The sequence below is a fragment of the Lepisosteus platostomus genome, chromosome 14 (assembly GCF_059453375.1).
Source record: "Lepisosteus platostomus isolate fLepPlt1 chromosome 14, fLepPlt1.hap1, whole genome shotgun sequence".
Taxonomy (NCBI): Eukaryota; Metazoa; Chordata; class Actinopteri; order Semionotiformes; family Lepisosteidae; genus Lepisosteus; species Lepisosteus platostomus.
The window spans coordinates 37,118,247-37,142,158 of record NC_142624.1 but is presented as its reverse complement, the minus strand read 5'-3'; the positions used below and the strand labels follow the sequence as shown (position 1 = coordinate 37,142,158).

Below are 23,912 nucleotides of genomic sequence, written 5' to 3'. Positions count from 1 at the left end.
TGTATTAATAAACGTCTATACACTACAAAATCAGTTAAAGAGCATGACTACAGTTAAACCCGCGTGCAGTTTTTGTATTTTTCACTGCAGTTTGCTTGCTCACGTCCCAGTGCTGTCCAGCTTGGACCCTGGGCAGAGACATTTCGGAGACGCCCACACCTCTCTTTGTGGTCCGCAGGTGGGGGGCTTGCCCGTTCGGAAAGTGAAGAAGAAGAGGAAAGTTGACACCTCCAAATTCATGACTCCCTACCTGGCCCACAGCCAGAAGATGCAGGAGCTCTTCAGTCAGGTGTGTGAAAGGCCCTGGAGTAATCGTGGTTGCACCTCTAGCAAGCTCCAGCCTAACAGACTACTGTTTCCCCTAGAACAAGTACAGAGAGATCTATGAGAAGGAGAAAGGCAAACCCTACGCAATCACAATGAACACCCCTGAACTCCGCAGGATCAAGAAGGCTCAGCAACAGCTCAGCGAGGTACAGCGATGCCTTTCACCTGGACGTTAACGCTCTTTGGGACAACAGCTCGTTTCTTTCCGAGCTAATTAAATACAGGAACAAAGTGCTGCTTCAATCGCCTCTTCCTGGATAAATTAAAATACGCCCACAAATTTTGAACATGCTAAAAACACCTGATTCATTAACGCAAAATACCAGAACATTTCCTGTTAAGACTGCAGGCTTGTTTATGATACTGCACCATATAAACTACAGTAGCATACATAAGCATCATGTTTTGTTTCCACTTGTTAGTACAGTTCTTTTCAAACCCATATACAATAATATAGGGTCTTATGTTAAATTATACACTTATATTTGTCTTATATACATGTTAAAGTACACCGTACATTAAGTGCATTTAAGGTATTGGTTGTAAGACAGCACTGCAGAATAAACTGTTGTTTAGAACAGGGTGATTTGGATACTACTGTTTTCTGGCATTGAATGAACAGTACGTGAGCTCTTGCTTAATTAACTGAAGTAAAAATAATTTTATATGCTGTCAGTTTTGAAACAGTATGAGATATCAATTTCCAGAAAATAGTTGCAACAGATTGGTGAATTGTTAGGAGATTAAACATCATTTGCTTCAGTACTATACTGTATATAAAAACACATTTAAAATGACAATCAGCAAAAGACTCCAGACCAATGCTGGGAAATTGCTCCCAGGGCTGTTGTGTCCCTCTCTGCTTCCTACATAAGTTGCTTTGCCTGGGTTTTCCACTCAAATCCTGTCAGCCCACTGTAAGGTATTGAACTCCAGCTGAGAGTTTCTTGTTTTTGACCTTTTTTTTTGTCAGGTGAAGTACCGCATGGAAGGACAGAAAGCACAGACAATGTGTAACTATGATGGAAAAGCCAGAGAGATTGAGCATGTGAAAAACGTCTCACAGCTTCTGAGCAAAGTAAGTGCCGAGTTCCTCAATCTGTAGCACGTTCCACGAATTAAATCTTGCACCCCTGAATTTCAAACCACCATTAGACGGATATACTGTACAGAATAATAGTGTGTTACATTTGTCTGAGACTCATTATACTCCCTTCTTGCTTTGAATTCCATTATAAACAGGTACAATCCTGTATCTCCCATGATCCATTTTTGCAGTCAACATGGCGGTGTGTTTTTTTAAAGGTTCTCTACAGGCAGAAATGGGATGAAATCAAAGACAGATATTTGCTTCCTCCTGATGCCCCTGAGCTCGTACAAGCTGTGAAGAATGCCGCAAACCTCAGCAAGGTAATCATTTTGATATTCAGGAACAGAAGATCTGAAACAAGTGGTTACAGCTGAAATATTTAAAACCAGTAGAATAAAAAAGGAAACCTACATCTGATGTTTTGTTGAATAAATAATTCCCATGTGGACCTCTGAGATTTTGTGAGATATTTTTTGCATGGGCAAATGATTAATTCCTATATGAAGGACATCTAGCAGGTTAATGTCAATATCAGTATTATACAGTGAAAGGATAATACTTAACTCTGACTCTGCAGAAAATGGCCACCTGTTTCTAACTCTGGTTTCTCTCTGACTGTCAGAAACTGTACACAGAAGCCTGGGATGAGGAGAAAGTCATGTTTTACCCATACAGTGACAGTCCTGAGCTCCAGCGCGTGGCAAAAGCTCAGAAAGCTCTCAGTGATGTGAGCAGGTTTTCATTTGCTTTTGGTTTCCAGCAAGGGTATTACAATAAATAGGATAGCAAGTGCTTCCATGGTAGATAGCTACAGGTTTAACTGATCATAAAGCCAAGCTAGACCAACACGTAGGCTCTGGGTCACTGTCCTGGATCCAAGACCTCACTGCCTAAGGCACTTTCCTGTTGGCTTCAAATTCTTTGCCTCCTTAAGAGCCCAAGGAGAAAAAACTATGTACTGTACATAAGAAAGGCATCAAATGGGACTAGGCCATTCTGTTTGTCTAGGATTTTAGCAGCTAATTGATTGGATGATCGGTAGATCTCATCCAGCCTTTTCTTCCCTTTCACCTGTAATGCCTTGAATACTCACGAGTGCAGCTGGCACTGTCCTGCGTAGAGTGTTGCCGTGGCACAGTAGGTTCAGTAGGTCATTTCTGAAGAAAACGGGTCTAACATGTAACAGCACCGCTGAGCAATTCACAGTGTTACCCTGAAAGAAGAAATGGCCCCAGAACAGCTGTTGCTGAAGAGTGTTTCCATGTCACGGCTTCTGATTCCAACTCGGGGTCGGCTTGTGACCTCTCTCTTCACCTCTCACAATGAGGCTGAGCAACAGCACTAGCACTTGCCTGTCAGAGGCAGAGGACAGAGCCCCATGTGGGTGGGACATCTGGGACCCATTGGGTGCACACCCTGAGACACTGTGACACTCACGGATCATGCTCTTTGTGGTACACAGAGACACGTTGAGCTTGTTTGGACTGACAGCACGTTTGAAATGTGTTTTTCCTAATTCAGACTCCAGCTATGGCAAACGTTCTTACCTGTGCAAGACAGGTAACGAGCACCTAGTTGTTCCCTGCTCGTCTTCAACGACTGCCTTGCCACAAATGAAGGCTTAGCCCTACACCCACATCCCTGTCTGTGACAGTCTGTTGTGTCCATGTTCGGGAGTCAGCAATACATTTCATGTGGGTGTCATTCTGCTGTGTGCAGAAATGGACTCATGTTGTGCATTGCTGTGCAACCATGTCGGCACAAGGCCACTCATCTTTAAACGGATGCTTACTGTTGCCATGGAGAGCTGTTGTAAAAGGTGAAGCAGGAGAATGTGGTACAGGATTTGCCTGTTTAAACTGAACAGAACAACCTTAATTATTGAAATACCCTTGCGGTTTACCATCAGTTGCATTTGATGACTTTTTGTTATCTTGTGAAATGACTTACCCTTCTGCTTTACTCTTTAAAATATTGTATTTGCTCTACCAGTTTCTACTGATCACCTTGTACGTATAAAACTTGAATATCACTAGTTATATAGTTTATACCGCATATACTAGTATGTTTAGATTTGATACTGATACCATTAGCAATCAAGTCAATTGTCATTGATTAGGTGGTTAAGCACAACTGCACACAGTGTATAAAAAACATAGATTGTTTCTCTAAAACAAATTAGTGTTTTATCACAAATGTGTGTAGTAGTAAAATCAAATGCCATAATCACAAAAGACAGATTGCTAGATCAGAAAAGGACATTTTGGTCCTTTTTCCATCAGGGCTTGTGGTTTCTGGGCGATAGTCAAGTCCTGAAACAAAAGCCAGTCACTGTGCATGGTCTGTTGAAGTCTATAGGTGTTTCAACTCATTTCCTTTTATCCTTCTTCAGATCCAGTACAAGAAGGGCCATGACGAACGCAAGGCAAAGTACACCTCTTTGGCCAACCCTCCTGATGTGGAACTTGCCAAAAGAGTGTTCACCCAGCGCAGTGACGTGAGTGTCTGCTCACCAGAGAGGAAATATCTGACGAGTAAAATAGATTCAGTACCCAAAGCTGACAACTGTGAAACTATCCTATTTTTACACACTGAAGTTTCATCTTTTGATGACAATTTTACAACAATTGCTAGATTAGACTAATTTTCCCCCAAAGAAATGACAACAAAATAGTAAATAAACATTTACTGCCCTATGCCAATACAGCTTATGATCATCAGCATTAAGGCAGATATTGCACATTACGTGTTTTTGAAAATACATGCCTGTTCTTGGCCGACATACACGATACAGTAACTCTTTTGTAGCTGTAATATACACACATCTGCAATGCAATTGGCTGCAGAGTGTGATGTCTCAGTGTTGCCTTCAGGGGGTCACTGCAGGACTTTTACTCAGGACCTCTTAGGGAAACAGCAGTCTGTCTTGCAGGGTTTGCTGTCACTCACAAGGCGACATGCTCCTGGATCTTACCCCTTCCAGCCAGGGGATTGTGTTCCTTGATGACAGGCTAGGAATAATAATCACGTACTGCTGAGGTTAGATATAATTGGAATGTTATAATACTTTCCTACCAGCTGTACAGCACAGCGTGGATGGTATCAGCCATATTCTAGATTCCATTTAAAACAGAACGGTTATGTGCACTGATGTCAGTGATCCTAAATGATGAGGGTTTGTATCATTATGTTGTGCCTGTAACACGACATAAACAAATGTTCTTGACCAATCCCAACATACAATGAATATTGTGTTTTATTAGGATTAGAGGCAGCTGTAGTATGCTTTCTTTAAAGGTTTATATATTTTATACAAGACAAAAACTGTTTCTTCCCTTCTTTCAGCTCAAATACCATGAGGACTACAACAAAAATATTAAGGGCAAGTGGTGTGAAACTCCTTATTTTGACATTGCTGTGGCAAGAATGGTTTCAGACAACCTCAGCACAGTAAGTAGTAAGAGCGCAAGGATTTCAGGAAGTGTTCACAACTCAGCTCACAGGAATACTATAAAAGCTGTAATCCAGTTGCTACCACTATGCTGAAAACATCAGAATTTAAACCAGGCTGTCAAAACTGTCCCAAACCATTTTAATATATCAGATCATTTCATTTTTATACAGTATTTTAGCAGATTAATTTTGGACTATACTGTATGTTACAGTATAGAATACTGTCCTTATTTTTCTAGAAAAACTAATACTGGAATATTTACACCCTCCTTTAAACTGCAGTTGAAATGTAATTGTATTGAAGCGCCATAGTCTGCTACTGTATTTCATAAGAACAAAAGTTTTCCTGTTTCTTGAATGGTTATTTTCTCATCATCATCATCATTCTAATTTCAGAAAAAATACCAAGCTGATTATGAAGAAAAGAAAGACCAAATTTACTTTATGCAAACAGACACCCCGGAATACACTATGAACAAGAAGGCAGGGATTGCTGCCAGCAAAGTAGGTATCCACGACCTGGTCTCAGGGAACTTTGGGTAGATACTGGATCGATTTAACGCTGTAGAGTTAAAATAGTCTTGAGTGGAATATTGACCTAATGTACACTGAGGCTGAAAGGCAGTTAGGATGAGTAGGATTGTTTTTTTAGAGTTTATAACGTATTGCTCACGCTACAAAGCAGCAGCTGTGTTGACCTTCAGATTCAGTGAAATCGTGAGTCAACACTGTGACTCTTTTATCAGACTGGGAATGAAATGTTTAGCCAAGTGATGCAGCTTTATTCTGGTGCTCAGCTGTGTCTGATTGAAGTGACTTTCATCAGTGCAGTGACTTTGGGTCTAGCAAGTGCACAGCTGCAATTAATGCTGTGTACTATAAATAACTGCAAAATTAGGGACTGCAGTGCAGCTGTCAGCTTGAAAGTCGATGTGCTTTTTATAGAAAGGGAATATACACACTGCACTGTTGTGTTCACACTTGGAGCATCACTTTCATCCTCAAATGTAGAATATTCAAAATTACTGCAAATTTAAACTGGGTTTGTAAATGTTGATTAATGGACAGGGCACTAGGCTGGAAATCTCTTTTGGCGAGACTCCCCCAGAAGAGCTGTGGGTTTAGTTTTATAATACAAAGTATTATCTGAGTGCATTCTGTAGTGGTTGAGTTTTCAAAACCAATGTCTGCCCACTTACACCATGCACGGAGAGCGAACTGTGTTGCCAGCTCTCCTGTAACTTTCTTGCTCTTGCTTTTCTTAGGTGAAATACAAGGAAGATTTTGAAAAGACCAAAAATGTTGCAGATTACAATGTCCTTCCAGCCACAGAGAACCCTCTGCTGAGGCAGCTGAGATATGCTGGGACGATTCTGAGTGACGTACGTTTCCGATGAGAGTTTAAAATTAAACCTGCCAAATACTGGGCCAAACATGCAAGAGAGCATTTTTAACCATATTCTTTAAAGTTAAGAAATTATGTCCAGCTAAAGAAAATATATTACTCCCACAAAGAAAAATATTAATGTTATATCATGTTCAATGATTGTTTTGAAAACAGAAACATTGGCAGTGGTAATAATAATAATAATAATAATAATAATAATAATAATAATAATAATAATAATTTTTATGTGTGAACATTGATGTATTTAACATGTTTTAACAAGGCCCAATTGTGTTTTGCAAGGTTTGCAAATTAAATGCAGAAAAGGGAAAAAGCAATCGGAAATAAAAATAGTTGTCAGTTAAGTCTAATATTGCATTTTAACGTACTGTATTGTATAGAAAGGAGGCACAGTGGTTAGCATTGTTGCCTCACAGAGCTGGGGTGCTGTCTGTTCTTGTATATTCAATATACTGTCTTATATTGACTATTCTGTATGTTCAGTGTAAAGTATATGCTAAAGGTCATAATGTATTTATCCACTGGAATCCCTATATTTGTGCTTTTTTTTAATTACCGGTGGTGCTGTTTTCCATTGATTAATGGTTTTGCCCTTCTGTGCTCTTTCTTACAGAAAATTTATAAGGACAGTTATGAAAAAACTAAGGGAAAGAGCATTAATTACTGTGATACGCCTAAGTTCCAGCTTGACAATGTGCTGAAGAAGTTCTCCGATGTAAGTGTGGTTTCACGCTTTCTTTGTCAGCGTTTTTGTCAATCCAGATAAACCAGATCACTCATTAACTTGACCTTTTTGTATTTCTGTTGCATTAGGTTCGATATAAAAAAGTGTATGAGCAGAAAATCAAGGGACATTATATTGGTAGCTATGAAGATCCACATATGCGTCATTGTCAGAAAATGGAAGAGTTGAAGAGTGATGTAAGTACCTCAATATATTCATTTGAAATATGCACGTATATTTAGAAACTGTATAGGCCTGCTGTATATTTAGCTATGAAATAAGGTCTTACTGTGAATGTATGATAACTGAAACTACTTCTTTTAATGTTTGATAAAACACTTTATCAGTAGCAATTATTGCATATTGCAGTTTCTGTTTTAAACTTGGTCTTGTTATTTAAATGTCACGAGAGCGTCTAAAGTGTTTTTCGTCTCTACTAACGATTCACCTTTATTTTCTAGAAAAACTACAAAGCTGACTATGAATTCGACAAGACAAAATGCTACTTTCCCCAGACTATTACCCCTGAATACGACGCTATCAAGAAATTGCAAGACTGTACTGAAGTGAGTACTCACGTAGCACGACTATCAATTGTGATATTGCCATTTTTACAAGTTAGTAAATATCTGTGTTGAGGGACATCTAGTGGTTGCTATTAAAAACTGCCATTGTCTTGAATTACACTTACCTGAAATTTCCTGAAATATTGTACTGCATTTTCCGCTCTTTAAAAACGAAAGAATTGTTTTTGTGCCCACACAAGTATTGTTTAATAACGTGGTTATTTTTAACGGGGTTAAAGATATGTTTTTCCCCTCCGCATACTTATTAATAAAATAAAATTGTATTTCTTTTCTTTTCAGAAAGTGTACAGGCAGCACCCAGACACGGTTAAATTCACTCAGGTGACAGATTCTCCTGTGCAGGTGCAGGCAGCCATCAATGCACAACAGCTCAGTGATGTAAGTAACCAGAAAACTCCTCAACTCTCGTTCACCTCGGTTCAATAACACATCGGTAACAGGGACGCATCGTTGCCCGAGCTTTGCTGAAATTCTGCCACTTCTCTGGATGTGAAAGACAGATGCAGCGCTGCGTGTTAAATTTAGGAACCTGGTGGGTTTGCTAAAAATAACTTCGCTGATGGGACTCGGTGAAATGCAGCTGAACGTTAAAACATAATCAACAGTGCCATCTACCGCTAGGAAGTGGAAGAGTTTATCCATATAATTGAGGACGTAGCTTTTGATTTAGGTTGAATTATCCGAGCCTCACATGCATCTGATCCTATATGGTTTGTTGTTTGGTTGATCACGACTGGTTGTCCTTTCTACTGAACTGGTTGGCGTGTCGAGCTACTATTCTCAACGAAATCTGAAGTCTTGGAAAGACGTATTAGACACATAAACAGGGAATGCAGAACGGTGGCAAATGTTTTACTCTTCTGCCAACAGCTGAGTAAGCCCCCCATGTACTTCCTTGTGCTCTAGACATCTTAGTCGTTCCAGAAAACTAGATATGGAAGTGAATAAAGACAAAAATCAGGAGGTGAGGACAACAACAGCAGAGACTAAATAATATACAGTACTGTATGCTGTATTCTAGCAGTTCACTACCCCATGTCTGCTGAGTTTCAATGCCTGGGACTTTAATCCCCAGTGCTAACTGTGGCCTACAATCGATCTGATTGCTCGTTTAGTAGTTTCTATGCACTTAACATGTGAGGGGGAAAAAATGTGATTAATGCTGGTTCTTTAAACGATCAACACAGTAATGTTTTACAGCAGAGGTTCAGTTGATGGATGCACAGACTCTACCTTTTTCATGCCAGACCACTTAATGTTAAGCAGCTCAGCACGTCTAGGTCTGCTGCTGATCAGAAATGGTAAAACTTCCCCCAAAGTGACTAAAAAACATCCATATGTTTTTTTTCAGCTTAATTACAAGGAGAAGTATGAAAAAGAAAAGTTCAAATGCTGCCTGCCTCCAGACTATCCCTTCTTCATTCAATCCAGAGTCAACGCCTATAACCTCAGTGATGTGAGTATTGTGTTTCCAACATCATAAATAAAATTAAAAACTGAATAGTGGTGATGTATAAGGTAACGTTTGTTGTAATAACTGAATTTGTATTGTCCTTTATGTACATACAGGAATATGCTTTTAAAGGGATATGCTGTTGTTCATTCATTCATACTTACAGGATATGTGAACACAGACTCTCTGATTTTAACGCCTGATTCCCTCTCTCTGTGCTTCTCTCTCTGTCCCTCTCTCATGCTGTAATCCATGTGTGATCGTGGTGGAATTCCAGAACTGTTACAAGTACGAGTGGGAGAAAACCAAAGCCAAGAAGTTTGACATCAAGGTCGACGCGATTCCTCTTGTTGCTGCGCGTGCTCACACGAACATCGCCAGCGACGTAAGTAGGCGAACTTCGTGGCGGACTCTTCACATACCTCCTGGAAACTGAGCGAGGTGCCCGTTTCCACACTTGCATTAAATGTAGTACAAGGATAATAGTTTTCTAATGCCTGCGATGTCTTAAATATGATATAATTATCACAAAGATATCTGTTAAATGTATATTATTGACTTACTAGGAAAAGAGAAAATGCTGTTTGGACTCTTGGCATGTGACATTCTCTGTCAACCAAGTGAGTACTATTTCCTGATTTAGCAATGGAGTGGCATACCAAACGCCATGTGTTCCGATTTCAGGTGAAATATAAGAAAGAGTATGAAAAATCCAGAGGGAAGATGATTGGGGCCCTCAGCATTCAAGATGATCCCAAGATCCTTCACTCCGTTCACGTGGCCAAAATCCAGAGCGAAGTAAGTGACATCTGCCTGCAGTTAGAAATCCTGCAGATGCCTGCAGACCCCTCTCTCTATTAACCTGGTAGTCAAATTCAGAAAAAAGAACAAAAGGTTTTTAATAGGAAGGAATTGTTCTGATACTTCAGACAGGTGTTGCAAGAAGTCCAGCCTGTTGATAGCCCCCTGTCTAGGCAGATGCCCAGAAGCCCTGACAATAAAACTCTCCGCAACTGAAGAGGCTCAACAGCCAAAATGTTTTTTTCCTTCAGCGGAAACTAACCTTCAATTGCTCGTGTGCTGATGCAACTCCCTGCTCAAACCTCTAAAAGACCCCCGGACAAAAGGACATGATAGACCTGCCCTTTAATCTAAGTTGTTGATTCTTGGAAGCTTTTTTTTGTCTCCCCTTCAATCTTCAACATTTTGTTTTAAAAAGTAGTGCAGATTTTAATAGCCTTTTCCACCTGATCCTTTTGTGTCTTGCAGCGAGAATACAGGAAAGACTATGAAAAGATGAAGACCAAATACCACGCTCCTCTGGATATGGTGCTGGTAACTCTGGCTAAGAAGGCCCAGAGCATTGCCAGCAATATAGATTATAAAACACTGCAGAACCGATACTTCTATCCCCCTGACAGCATTGCCCTGGAACTGGCTAAGAAATCCTATTCTCAGCAGAGTGATGTGAGTATCAGGATCCTGCGAACAGAGTGAAAGGCATCAAAACAGTTTTTATGGAGCCCATTTGAGTTGGTCTATCATGAAGGACCAAGTAGGACAAACCACATGCTCTCTCCATTAACAGTACATGGATTCCATTCCTGTGACATGAAAATGTATTACCACATGAAACAGGTTCTTTCTGGTGGAGTTATTTTTATTTTATTACTTTATAGACCTCTGAGTTAAAACCCCTTTCAGAAACTACAGTCCATCTCTACCTACTGTAGAGTACAAAGCTATAATTTGCATTTAAAAAATGTATCGAAGAAATGTGAACAGGCATGATTTTCTGTAAGGTAAAGGTATAGATTCGTAGCTTTAAGGATAGGTTTAATGTGTGTTGTATTAAAAAATATTGAGACTCTTTCTGCAATTCTCTTTCTTGCCGTTAGAATGAATACAAGTCTGAGTACAATAACTGGCACAAGGGCACAGGATGGGTTCCTTATGGCTCACTGGAAGTGGAAAAAGTCAAGAAAGCTGGCCAGATCCTGGATGAGGTACCTTCTTATATTTTATTTCACATAAAATTAATATAACTGATGTTATAAATCAGTTGTGAAAAACGTGACTGATAAAACAGAGTATTTCAGTGAGATACATGTATTCAAATAGGAGTTAAACCTCTCCAATTTGAAGTGATTGCTGTAGTACAACTGCAGTACATAGAGCAATGAGGTCTCTCTATGTAATGATTCATATCCATGTAGAATTGCGGTTTCTTGTAGTGTAGTAAGCCCTAGTGTGATTATTTTAAAATCCGTTTTTATTTTAATGTCCCCATCACAAGATAAACCTTCCTCTACAGAATTCTTCACCAACTTTCAGATTATTTTCTGCACCACGGCATCACTGCATCTGCTGATTTGTTCTACATTTCTTCTTCACTCTTTCTAACCAGAAACGGTACCGTCAGAAACCAGACACGGTTCCCTTCACCCAGATTGAGGATGACCCTGTCATGGTTCAAGCCAAGATAAGCCAGCAACAGAGAAGTGATGTAAGTCCAGTCTTGGCTTCCCAGAGGTGTGCACTACAGTAGCTGTTGGAAGAGAGGGTGGCTATTGAGTTGTTATTAAACTTTTTTTCATTTTCCTACAAGCTGAACTACAAGAAAGAAGGAGAGAAGGTGATTCACAAGTACTCACTGCCTTCAGACATCCCGGAGTTCCTCCAAGCCAGATGCAATGCTTACAACATCAGCAAGGTAAGCCCAGGAGGGACGTGGCAGCCAAACTTTGGAACAAGCTGGAGTTTACAGCTGGAAAGAAATCCAGAGATCAATCTGGACAACCTGTTTGTTGACTGAAAGGTGTGAAAGTCTTATCACCAGTATGTACTGTACAGTACAGAATATGACGAGTCAGTCACAGCATCATGAGTCACATTTAAAAAGGCTGCTTATTTTTCCCCTTCAGAACTACTACAAATACGCCTGGGAGGAGACTCTTCGGAAGGGATACGACCTTAGGGTTGACGCTATTCCTATCATTGCTGCCAAGGCGGCTCGCAAGGCTGTCAGTGATGTAAGTATTTCATGTCAATTTGTAAGACGTCAGTTCTATTTATATATCATTACATGCATTTGCATATTGTTACCTCTCAGCAGAAAGGAAGCATCACACCAGGCAGGAGCAGACTGTGATGTTATGACCTCTTGTAGACAACAATGTTATTCCTTGTTATTCCTGGATGTGATGATATTCCTTTTGGTAGCAATAATGTATTGCAGTCATTTTTTAAAACAATATGGTCACCCGTAGAAAAATATTTAAGATTCAGTCCTTTCGTTTGTACAATTTGTTTTTCAGTAATGCTCAATTATGGGTGTCCATTATACAGGATGTCTTAGTTTCACATGTCCAATACATTCCTTATGAAGTATATATTAAGTGTCTAGAAGTCAGTGTTAGTCAGCATGCGAGCTCTAAAGGAATAAGAAGAGGTTAATTCCACACCGAAAAGTAGAAACAGAAAAATAAACAACGTCACAACAATGGAGCTTTCTCCAGGAGTGAGAAAGTGCGACATCTGTTGTTTTTTCTTTTTTTGTTACTTTTATTTAAATACATTTAACCTCTAAACAGTATATTAAGAATTACTGGTGAAATGTAATAAGTACAGTACTGACAAAATCATAATGTTGTTTTTGCTGTGGTTGACATGTTAAGCGCTAGCACATCCTTCATAAAGAAGTGGTATATGCTTTGTAAGCGATGTCTAACAGAATCCCCCACGTTTTATGGTGAATTTTTGTTTAGTCTATATTTTGTATGTATTTTTATGCCCTTGCAGATAAATTACAAATGTATGCTTTCCAATGCAATAGAACTTTCCAATGCCTTCTCCACCTTCTCTGCCGCACAAAGCAGGTCCCCTTATTGCTTTATTTTAATTGTGTGCTCCTTAATTAATACTCCTTTATTCTATATGTGTAAGAAAAGTATCTAAATGCATGACATAGGGATCTGTGTTTTGAACATTGCTCCTTCTTCTTCCCACAGTATCAGTACAAGAAAGAATATGAAAAGCAGAGAGGTCACCACGTCGGGTTTCGCAGTCTGCAGGATGACCCCAAGCTGGTCCACTGCATGCACGTGGCCAAGATGCAGAGTGAGAAAGAGTACAAGAAGGACTATGAGAAGTCCAAGCTGAAGTACCACACTCCTGTGGACATGGTCAGTGTGATAGCTGCGAAGAAAGCCCAGGAGGTGGCCACCAACGCTGGCTACAAGCAGCTGGTGCCTCACTACACCCTCCTCCCTGACGCCATGAACCTGGCACTGGCCCGCAACATGATGAACATCCAGAGTGACGTGAGTCAGCTTCTAGGCTAAAATCAAATACACATCATCGTTATAAAAGTAAAATATTGAGATGAAAAATGATGAATGATACTTAGCTGGGTAATGGCTTACCCAGAGTTTTGTTTGCTCTTAAAAGAATGTGTAAACCTTAAATGCAGGGACAAAGGGGCTATTGTACTGGTAGCAATAGTTTTGAATGATCTTTAGAATGTAAGCAATAGGAGCAATATTTAGAACTTAGTTTGATTAAACCTTCATTAGCATGCTTGTTATGACTTCATCAAACCTTTCATTCTCTGATTGTTTGATGTTCCATTCCATTGGCGTGCTAAATATTTACTCGTTTACGTCTCATTCTTAGAATCAGTACAAAGCTGATTACGACAGCTGGATGAAAGGAACGGGTTGGGTCCCTATTGGCTCTCTGGATGTGGAGAAGGTGAAGAAAGCCGGCCAGGCTCTGAGAGAGAAGGGCTACAGGCAGCACCCCGACACCATCAAATTCACCAGTGTGTCTGACACCCCTGTCATGGTGCAGGCCAAGATCAGCGCCCTCCAGCTCAGTGATGTGAGTTACCATGGGGCTTTTTAGGATTGGCCTGATTAATGAAATTGAAAACCCACTCTTACTCTTGCATAGACATCTTTAATTCTCATAGGTTTCTGTCCTTTTCTGAAAAAAATAAAAGAAAATAAGGACGTTTCCCTCTGTCAGGTTCATTGTACGGCACACAAACTGATGGTGTGGGCTTTGTCTTGCAGAGAGAATACAAAGCCAGTGGAGAGAAATTCAAGCACACCTATCATCTCCCTCCAGATGTCCCAGAGTTCATCCAGGCCAAGTGTAATGCTTTTAATATTAGCAAGGTGAGGACAAAGATACGTTTTGTTTGTATTTTGTCCTGTAACACATCTTATGCATTTTACAGTTAGTCGGTTAACGCTGATGCAAAGCTGGCTACAGTAGGGCATAGTATAGATCTTGCAGTTGAGCAGGACTATGCCTGTGAAGACCCATTACTTCCAGGGGTCAGTCTGCATGGTTTTTCTATACAGTAATGTTCAAGTTGGGACTATTGACACAATGTGAACCAGGTTCATTTGTAAATTCAGTAAAAGACCACCATTTTAATTGGGTTTTATTCTCAACTCTATGGGGTTGATCTCCTCAGACACTTAAACTTCTAGTTGTAGAATTGTAGATCTTGATTTGAAGAACCACAGAAAATAAATATCTTAGTATAAATGTTTAGCTTTCTTAAATTAAAAAACGCAGATACCTTTCTACCATGTATTTACAGGCATTCTCATTTTTAATTTATTTTCTGGCAGCACATCTTCCTTTATTGGGTACTTACCATTTCTGAGCTTAGATATTACAATATATTGGATAAGGGCATATGCTAATAATATATCATATTATTTTTTTCAGAATTATTACAAGTTGAACTGGACCCAAACTCTGCTTAAAGGACACCACCTGAAAGAAGATGCAATTCCTATTATTGCTGCTAAGGCATCCAGGAACATTGCTAGTGATGTAAGTGTGATGAATTTTATATATAATGGGATATGTAGAGGTTTTAAATGTGAACCGCTTGTTTTCTGGAATTCAAATAATTGTGAACAATTTTGTTTTGCTCTGTGCAATACTTTCATGATTATAGTATATCATTATTAGATTTTTTTAAACCAGACACATCATCCAATCATTTGGATCTGCAAACTCTGATCAAAATATTTAACATTATTTTTAAATGTAATGCAAAAGCCCTTTTCTTTTAAGTGTACTTATAAAGTGGACTGAGTTTTATTTTAAGACATATAGGTCCCAATGTTTACAAGGAAAAAAATGATTTTCATATAATATAATAAAGTATTCATTTTTATATATATTTATACAATGAATGGTTTTACATTCACAATAGTAAACATATTGTTTTTTGCCTACAGTGAGACAAGTTATGTGTGCTCATTAAAATCACAATTCCTTGTATTCACAGTACAAGTACAAACTGATATCAAAGAAGCACTCAAGGTATAGACAGTAAAACAGTAGAGAGGAAACCTCTGTGGGATACTGGGGAGCAGATTCCATTGTGTCATTAAACTACAAATCTGTATCGTCACAGTACAAGTACAAACAGGCCTATGAGAAGGCGAGAGGTCACCACGTCGGGTTCCGCAGTCTGCAGGATGACCCCAAGCTGGTCCACTGCATGCACGTGGCCAAGATGCAGAGTGAGAAAGAGTACAAGAAGGACTATGAGAAGTCCAAGCTGAAGTACCACACTCCTGTGGACATGGTCAGTGTGATAGCTGCGAAGAAAGCCCAGGAGGTGGCCACCAACGCTGGCTACAAGCAGCAGGTGCCTCACTACACCCTCCTCCCTGACGCCATGAACCTGGCACTGGCCCGCAACATGATGAACATCCAGAGTGACGTGAGTTTCATTGCTTCAGTCATTTTTCTTACGAATTTCCTCCAGAACACTTAGATTATTGCCGAATGTACAGTACCTCTGAAAATGTTTGCCCTACATAATGGCTTAAAAAAGCATGTTCTGTTAGATTCACATTTTCTCATCCTTTTTGTTTTCAAATTTCACATATCAAGCAGGAGCAGTGTTCTGTTTCTCTTCAACTTGTAGAGTAATGCTTGAGAGTGCTATGTGGAAAGTTTTTTTTCTGCTGTGTTAGTATGAAGATTATTTCCCCTGTCTGTCAATTTCTCCCTGTCAATACAGAATGAATACAAGAGTGAATACAACAGCTGTTTTAAAGGACTGGGATGGATACCGATAGGCTCCCTGGAGGTGGAAACTGCTAAGAAAAGCTCTGAAATGAAGAGCGAAAAGAAGTACCGCCAGCACCCCTCATCCTTCCAGTTTAAGAAGCTTATGGACTCTATGGATATTGTTCTGGCTTCGGTCAATAACCAGATAATGAACAAGGTACACAGAGGCCAACTTACATATTTTAAAAACAGAAAAAAAAGTTAAAGTTAAAGAACAAAGTTAAATCTCCATTTTCCTCAAATCTTTTTATCAGAGTAAACACAAATCATGCAACATAAGCAACACAATGGGAAAAGAAGCCAAGTAGTCACATTTTCAAATAAATCATCTCGTTGAGGAAATGCCTTCGATTTTTGCTTGTGTAGATTGCAGTTGTGTTGCACAACAATCTAATTAACTGAAGTCATTCCCACTGTTTATAAATTCTATCAAAGTCACTTTAGCAAAGTTATATAACTGTACACCCTGAAAACGTTTATATAGCTGAGATCTCGCCTTGTACAGTACGTTGATATTTCAGCATGAATCAATAGCACATTTTACATATGGTGCCATGACAGTAACTTGTAGCTCTACATTATATGCTGTCTTTTTTCTATTTTATTTTTCTTTTGCTACAGAAAACATATACAGAAGCATGGAACAGGGATAAGATCAAGATCCATGTTATGCCTGACACTCCAGAAGTCCTTTTGTCCAAAGCGAACCAGATCAATACCAGTCAGGTAGGCTTTCAACAGATTTGAGGTATTCTTTAAAAAACAAGTTTTAATATTTCATCTTGTAATCAATTTTTTTTAAATATATTTTCAAAAAAGCTAGTAAAATTTATTTTCCACTGAAACAAAAGGAAAATTTAAGATACTGTACAAGTTGTGTGTTACCTGGTGCATGAAGCGGTAATGGATGAGTTTTATTTCATTCAAGTTTGAGGCCTTAGTCCAACTAATTTAAAAATTAGTTAAATTGACTGTTTTTTTCAATAAGAGGCTTGGTAAATTAGAAGAAAGTTTCGGATACATACACATAAATATTGAATTATTATGTGTGTATACTATTGTAGCGGAGCTGGTGTGGTGACGTCATCGCCCTCACTGCGCGTAGCGGGGTCCTCAGCTGCCTGGGCTGGGGGAGGTCTCCTTTAGCTCACGCGGTTGGTGCCCTGTTGTGTTGCGCCGGAGACCCGGGTTCGCGCCCCAGGTGTGCGGGACGGAACGGGTGGCGGGGGGCACGACCCCGCGCGGAACCGCGGCGATCACACTATCATGCAGCTTTTTGTAGATTCTTTTATGTTGCAGATTTTTATGGGGTTAAACATTTAAAGTTAGAGCTATGTGAGATTAATGTTTTGAAATGTAAGGCCTACACGGTATTTGTATTTCATTTTAGAAAGCCTACAGAGCTGGCTTGGAGGAAATGAAGAAGAAAGGCCATGACCTCAAAGCTGATGCCATTTCAATCAAGGCTGCAAGGGCCTCCAGAGATATTGCAAGTGATGTGAGTGAACCTTGTCTGATTTTAGTTTCTAGCTCCTGATATATTCAGATTCTGAGCTTTCTATCTAGGACAATACTCGTAGGAAGTGAGGGTTATCCTCAGATATTTCCATACTATCGGCATTGATAGAAATGTAAATGAGTCTGAATGCTAATTGCTGTCAATTCTTTTCAGAATTGGATTTTCATGAAATTGGGTTCAGGGAAAATAGAACTTTGAGATCAAACATGTTTTTTTGTAAATTACAAATTTTGAGTTATATTATGTGTAGCATTTCGTTTTTGTATTGTATCATTACTTTGAATTTTAATATTGTGACAGAGAAGCACTCAAGGTATAGACAGTAAAAACAGTAGAGAGGAAACCTCTGTGGGAGCAGATTTCAATGTGTCATTAAACTACATTAAATCTGTATCGTCACAGTACAAGTACAAACAGGCCTATGAGAAGGCGAGAGGTCACCACGTCGGGTTCCGCAGTCTGCAGGATGACCCCAAGCTGGTCCACTGCATGCACGTGGCCAAGATGCAGAGTGAGAAAGAGTACAAGAAGGACTATGAGAAGTCCAAGCTGAAGTACCACACTCCTGTGGACATGGTCAGTGTGATAGCTGCGAAGAAAGCCCAGGAGGTGGCCACCAACGCTGGCTACAAGCAGCAGGTGCCTCACTACACCCTCCTCCCTGACGCCATGAACCTGGCACTGGCCCGCAACATGATGAACATCCAGAGTGACGTGAGTTTCATCGTTTCAGTCATTTCTCTTACATGTTTCCTCCAGAACACTAAGATTATTGCTGAATGTACAGTACCTCTGAAAATGTTTGCCCTACATAATGGCTTAAAAAAGCATGTTCTGTTAGATTCACATTTTCTCATCCTTTTTGTTTTCAAATTTCACATATCAAGCAGGAGCAGGGTTCTGTTTCTCTTCAACTTGTAGAGTTATGCTTGTGAGTCCTTTGTGCAAAATTTGTATTCTGCTGTGTTAGTATGAAGATGATTTGCCCTGTCTGTCAATTTCTCCCTGTCAATACAGAATGAATACAAGAGTGAATACAACAGCTGTTTTAAAGGACTGGGTTGGGTACCGATAGGCTCCCTGGAGGTGGAAACTGCTAAGAAAAGCTCTGAAATGAAGAGCGAAAAGAAGTACCGCCAGCACCCCTCATCCTTCCAGTTTAAGAAGCTTATGGACTCTATGGATATTGTTCTGGCTTCGGTCAATAACCAGATAATGAACAAGGTACACAGAGGCCAACTTGCTACTATCACCAATATTTGGTCAAGTATTTCAAAATAAATACTGCAAAATGAAATCTCCATTTTTAAAAAAATCTTTTCATCAGGTTCAACACATCACCGCAACACAATTGAAAAAGAAGTCTGTCAGAAACCATGTAGTCACATTTTCAAGTAAATCATCTTGTTGAGGGAGTTGCACCACAATCTAATTAACTGAAGTCATCATTACTGTTTATCATTACTATCACAGTCACTTTTGCACAGTTGCTGTATATAACTGTATTCTATGGTACAGTTGTGGTCTTGCTTGATATATTGATATTTTAGGGTAAATTAAAAGCACTTTCTAAATTTGGTATCTTATAGCTTAAAAACTTCTAGCTAAAAACTTCTAGCTCTATGTGACATGCTATGTTTTTCTATTTCACCTTATTTCTTGTAGAAAGCATATACAGAAGCATGGGTCAGGGATAAGATCAAGATCCATGTTATGCCTGACACTCCAGAAGTTCTTTTGTCCAAAGCGAACCAGATCAATACAAGTCAGGTAGGTTTTTTCAACAGGTTAGAAGTATCTTTTTTTATTTAAAAAACTATAAATATTTCATGTTATAATGAAGAATTTAGCTTTTCATTTCCAAAAGAAGTTAGTAAAATGTTCTTAATTTTTTAAACAAATGGAAGATTTAAGTTTCTGTACTAGTTAACAGTAGCCTGGTGCATAAAGCTGTTATAGATTAGTTTAATTTCATACAAACTTGAGGCCTTAGTACAACCAATTTAAAGGTTACTTGAATTCACAGTTTTTTATTTCCGATAATTGGCTTGGTAAATTATAAGCCATTTTGAATATATACATACACATATTCTTTAAATCTGTGTGTGTGTATATCGATATGCAAAATGTCCTAGACTTTTGTGATGCAAAGATAGGTTTAAATATGTAAAGTTGGAGCTATGTGAGATTAATGTTTTGAAATGTAAGGCCTACACGGTATTTGTATTTCATTTTAGAAAGCCTACAGAGCTGGCTTGGAGGAAATGAAGAAGAAAGGCCATGACCTCAAAGCTGATGCCATTTCAATCAAGGCTGCAAGGGCCTCCAGAGATATTGCAAGTGATGTGAGTGAACCTTGTCTGATTTTAGTTTCTAGCTCCTGATATATTCAGATTCTGAGCTTTCTATCTAGGACAATACTCATAGGAAGTGAGGGTTATCCTCAGATATTTCCATAATATCGGCATTGATAGAAATGTAAATGAGTCTGAATGCTAATTGCTGTCAATTCTTTTCAGAATTGGATTTTCATTAACTTGGGTTCAGGGAAAATAGAACTTTGAGATCAAACATGTTTTTTTGTAAATTACAAATTTTGAGTTATATTATGTGTAGCATTTCGGTTTTGTATTGTATCATTACTTTGAATTTTAATATTGTAACAGAGAAGCACTCAAGGTATAGACAGTAAAAACAGTAGAGAGGAAACCTCTGTGGGATACTGGGGAGCAGATTCCATTGTGTCATTAAACTACAAATCTGTATCGTCACAGTACAAGTACAAACAGGCCTATGAGAAGGCGAGAGGTCACCACGTCGGGTTCCGCAGTCTGCAGGATGACCCCAAGCTGGTCCACTGCATGCACGTGGCCAAGATGCAGAGTGAGAAAGAGTACAAGAAGGACTATGAGAAGTCCAAGCTGAAGTACCACACTCCTGTGGACATGGTCAGTGTGATAGCTGCGAAGAAAGCCCAGGAGGTGGCCACCAACGCTGGCTACAAGCAGCTGATGCCCCACTACACTGTCCTTCCTGACGCCATGAACCTGGCACTGGCCCGCAACATGATGAACATCCAGAGTGACGTAAGCTTCTTAAGCTTCTCATGCTTCTTAGAATAGTCTAGACTTCAATTAATACAATTCATTTTGTATGGGTAAAATGTAGCTCTTGAACACTCCTGCATGCTTACAGTGTACACATGGTAATAGATATTTACTGTACATACAGACAGTGAAACAAGCTTGTGGAAGATGTTCTATTGAAAGAATCCAGGACAGTTGTGCAATTATAATCCTTTAGGAAGAGCATGTCAATATAATTTTAGAGTTATTATGGAAAGAAATAGTGCAATGTATGTTTTAATATTTATTTATATTAAATATATAATTAAATAATATATACTTTTATTTATAGTGTCAATATATAATTTAAATGTAATATACTGTATTTAAAATGTATATTTTAATTTTTAAATGGGTAGCCTAGCCATGCTGTTGAAGCTGATACCTTGGTATAGTTCAAGAATGGACTAGATAAGATCCTTGGACTGACTACCTCCTAGCTTCCAAATGGACCTGAATGACCTCTTCTTATTTTTAGCTTTGTTATGTTCTCATCTTATACTACTACCAATGAAAAAGAACACAACACATTTTTTCCCCCTTTCCTTCTAGAATCTGTATAAAGCTGATTACAATGACTTCATGAAAGGGCTGGGCTGGGTTCCCATTGGCTCACTAGATGTGGAGAGAAACAAGAATGCTGGCATCATCCTGAGTGATAAAAAGTACCGCCAACACCCAGACACTATCAGTTTCACCAGTGTTCCAGATTCCATGGAAGTGGTGTTGGCGCAGAGCAATGCCAAGATCATGAGCAAAGTAAGTGCCTGTGAAAAACAACGGTTCTCCACCAGCATACATTGTGTCTGTGCAGGTATACATTCACTTTTGAATTTGTACCTTCATATATTTCTAATACCACCCTGAATGTGTAAATGTGAGGCCATTATAATAACAAACCTTAGTATTTCGTTTATTCCAATGGATCTCAAAGCACTTCAAATGTAATCGGAGACCCATTTCATTTTGATGCTGGAATGCAGTGCTCACCTGGGTGGGTCTCTATGCAGGAGTAGATCAGTGGGAGAACTGTGAAATTCAATGAAGTGTGCAATTTAGGTAAGCAGGAAATTTAGATGCAAACCAGTTTAACATTTTGTCCAAAGGACAGTATGTCCTACAGCATGGGTGCCCTAGGTCACCATAATGGGGCATTGATTTTTTGCCATTTCTGTTCCGAAGGAAAGAGCTCCACCGACTGGTCCACCAGCATCACTTACAGAAGCAATCTGTTTTTTGTTAGAGACCTTCCATTGCAGTTACTGTATATTCAGGCCTAACCCGGCTTAGCCTCTGAGATCTGAAGAGATCAAGCGACAGTGTGTTTCAAGGATATATTTAATACTATATTTAGAACAATATATATAGCATGGTCCTTCCATTTTGATTTCTTGAGTTTGCAGATGTGACATCATTCTTTGTGCAAGGTGCTAAACCTATGTTTCCTGTATCACTTTTGCAGCACCTGTACAGACAGGAGTGGGACAATGTAAAGACCAATATCCATGTCATGCCTGACACACCTGAAATCATTCTTGCTAAAGCCAATGCTATCGCAATAAGTGAGGTGAGTACAGAGTCAGGTTTTTCTGCATTTGTGATTTAGTCAATCAGAAATATTTAGTTCCTAAAGTAATATAAGGCATTCATTTTGCAATATATGATATGAACATGCTTTTCTTTTTCCCTCACCACATGTAAACTATATTGAGTGTTTCATTTTCCTTTTAGAAAAAATACAAGATGGCATTGGAGGAGTCGAAGAAGAAGGGACATGATCTGAGAGCTGATGCTATTTCAATTAAAGCTGCTAAAGCTTCAAGAGACATTGCAAGTGATGTAAGTGCATTTTTCCAGTTGTAGAGATGCGCTAATCAGCTGGTCACATTTGATGTTAACAAAGCTTAAAGCACACAACCATGTTCATTTTCATAAATAGCGCAGGTAAACTGACTAATATTAGGCAGTACTTCTGGTATTGAGGTTACAGGTTAACATATTGTTTTGACAAAGGTGAGGGACAACAACTCTTAAATGTGCCCCAGAAAAACATAGGAAGGATGCATTTAGATGCCAAGGATAAATACTTTGTTTTTAGTAAAATGTTTTCATTGCCAATATTGTTTTTTTATTGTATCTTGTGTCTTACTGTGAGTTTCATTAATCTTGCAGAGAAGCACTCAAACTATAGACAGTACAACAGTAGAGAGGAAACCTCTGTGGGATACTGGGGAGCAGATTCCATTGTGTCATTAAACTACGCATCTGTATCTTTGCAGTACAAGTACAAACAGGCCTATGAGAAGGCAAGAGGTCACCACGTCGGGTTCCGCAGTCTGCAGGATGATCCCAAGCTGGTCCACTACATGAACGTGGCCAAGATGCAGAGCGAGAGAGAGTACAAGAAGGACTATGAGAAGGCCAAGACCAAGTATCACACTCCTGCTGATATGTTCAGTGTCATGGCTGCGAAACAGGCCATGACAGCTATTTCCAACACTGCTTATAAGCAGCACTTCCATCACTACTCCCTCCTCCCTGATGCCGTGAATGTGGAACTGGCGAGGAACATGAGCTTTATTCAGAGCGATGTAGGTTTAGTTCCTGTATTCTCAACTCCTGTTGTGCCACAGCCTGAGAAAAATATGGTTTTAATCTTGATTTCTTTGTAGATGTGCTTTTTATGTGTGCATATAAGTTTGGAAGAACAATTTTAATTGCCTTTGCCAGGAAGGTATTTGTGACACCTAAATAAGAACGCATTCTTGGGAACCAATTAAGCAATGAACACTGAAAATAATGTCCTGAATGGCATAAGGGAGTTCAACTGGGTTTCAGTGCATGACAGCAAACCTAGTCAAGAATGTAAAAAATACTAGAGAACTTGTTTTCTTTCTTTGTTTAGAATGCCTACAAAAGTGATTATAATACCTGGTTTAAAGGAGTGGGATGGGTACCAATTGGCTCTCTAGATGTGGAGAAAGCAAAGAATGCCTCACTCATCAGAAGCGAGAAAAGATACCGTCAGCACCCGAGTACCATTGAGTTCACCAGTGTCACTGACTCTGTAGACATGGTTCTGGCGAAGACAAATGCTATAAACTTGAACAAGGTAA

At 39.3% G+C, this 23,912-nt stretch overlaps 1 protein-coding gene across 1 annotated transcript in view; it reads left to right on the top strand.

Annotated features, from left to right (window-relative positions):
* The window catches only part of neb (nebulin), an 88,753-nt gene that overhangs the window by 6,023 nt on the left and 58,818 nt on the right, over window positions 1-23,912 (top strand). Inside the window, exons 5-43 of the mRNA XM_088606099.1 lie at window positions 179-289; window positions 366-473; window positions 1,301-1,405; window positions 1,633-1,737; window positions 2,040-2,144; window positions 3,810-3,914; window positions 4,763-4,867; window positions 5,267-5,374; window positions 6,136-6,252; window positions 6,892-6,993; window positions 7,092-7,199; window positions 7,464-7,568; window positions 7,869-7,967; window positions 8,941-9,045; window positions 9,320-9,427; window positions 9,727-9,840; window positions 10,312-10,509; window positions 10,941-11,048; window positions 11,450-11,548; window positions 11,651-11,755; window positions 11,967-12,074; window positions 13,053-13,364; window positions 13,717-13,923; window positions 14,118-14,222; window positions 14,788-14,895; window positions 15,488-15,799; window positions 16,103-16,309; window positions 16,774-16,878; window positions 17,543-17,650; window positions 18,074-18,385; window positions 18,689-18,895; window positions 19,337-19,441; window positions 19,909-20,016; window positions 20,446-20,757; window positions 21,349-21,555; window positions 22,259-22,363; window positions 22,528-22,635; window positions 23,076-23,387; window positions 23,702-23,908. Coding sequence (XP_088462225.1) covers window positions 179-289; window positions 366-473; window positions 1,301-1,405; window positions 1,633-1,737; window positions 2,040-2,144; window positions 3,810-3,914; window positions 4,763-4,867; window positions 5,267-5,374; window positions 6,136-6,252; window positions 6,892-6,993; window positions 7,092-7,199; window positions 7,464-7,568; window positions 7,869-7,967; window positions 8,941-9,045; window positions 9,320-9,427; window positions 9,727-9,840; window positions 10,312-10,509; window positions 10,941-11,048; window positions 11,450-11,548; window positions 11,651-11,755; window positions 11,967-12,074; window positions 13,053-13,364; window positions 13,717-13,923; window positions 14,118-14,222; window positions 14,788-14,895; window positions 15,488-15,799; window positions 16,103-16,309; window positions 16,774-16,878; window positions 17,543-17,650; window positions 18,074-18,385; window positions 18,689-18,895; window positions 19,337-19,441; window positions 19,909-20,016; window positions 20,446-20,757; window positions 21,349-21,555; window positions 22,259-22,363; window positions 22,528-22,635; window positions 23,076-23,387; window positions 23,702-23,908 — 5,775 coding nt within the window. The remainder of the gene's footprint in view (window positions 1-178; window positions 290-365; window positions 474-1,300; window positions 1,406-1,632; window positions 1,738-2,039; window positions 2,145-3,809; window positions 3,915-4,762; window positions 4,868-5,266; window positions 5,375-6,135; window positions 6,253-6,891; window positions 6,994-7,091; window positions 7,200-7,463; window positions 7,569-7,868; window positions 7,968-8,940; window positions 9,046-9,319; window positions 9,428-9,726; window positions 9,841-10,311; window positions 10,510-10,940; window positions 11,049-11,449; window positions 11,549-11,650; window positions 11,756-11,966; window positions 12,075-13,052; window positions 13,365-13,716; window positions 13,924-14,117; window positions 14,223-14,787; window positions 14,896-15,487; window positions 15,800-16,102; window positions 16,310-16,773; window positions 16,879-17,542; window positions 17,651-18,073; window positions 18,386-18,688; window positions 18,896-19,336; window positions 19,442-19,908; window positions 20,017-20,445; window positions 20,758-21,348; window positions 21,556-22,258; window positions 22,364-22,527; window positions 22,636-23,075; window positions 23,388-23,701; window positions 23,909-23,912) is intronic.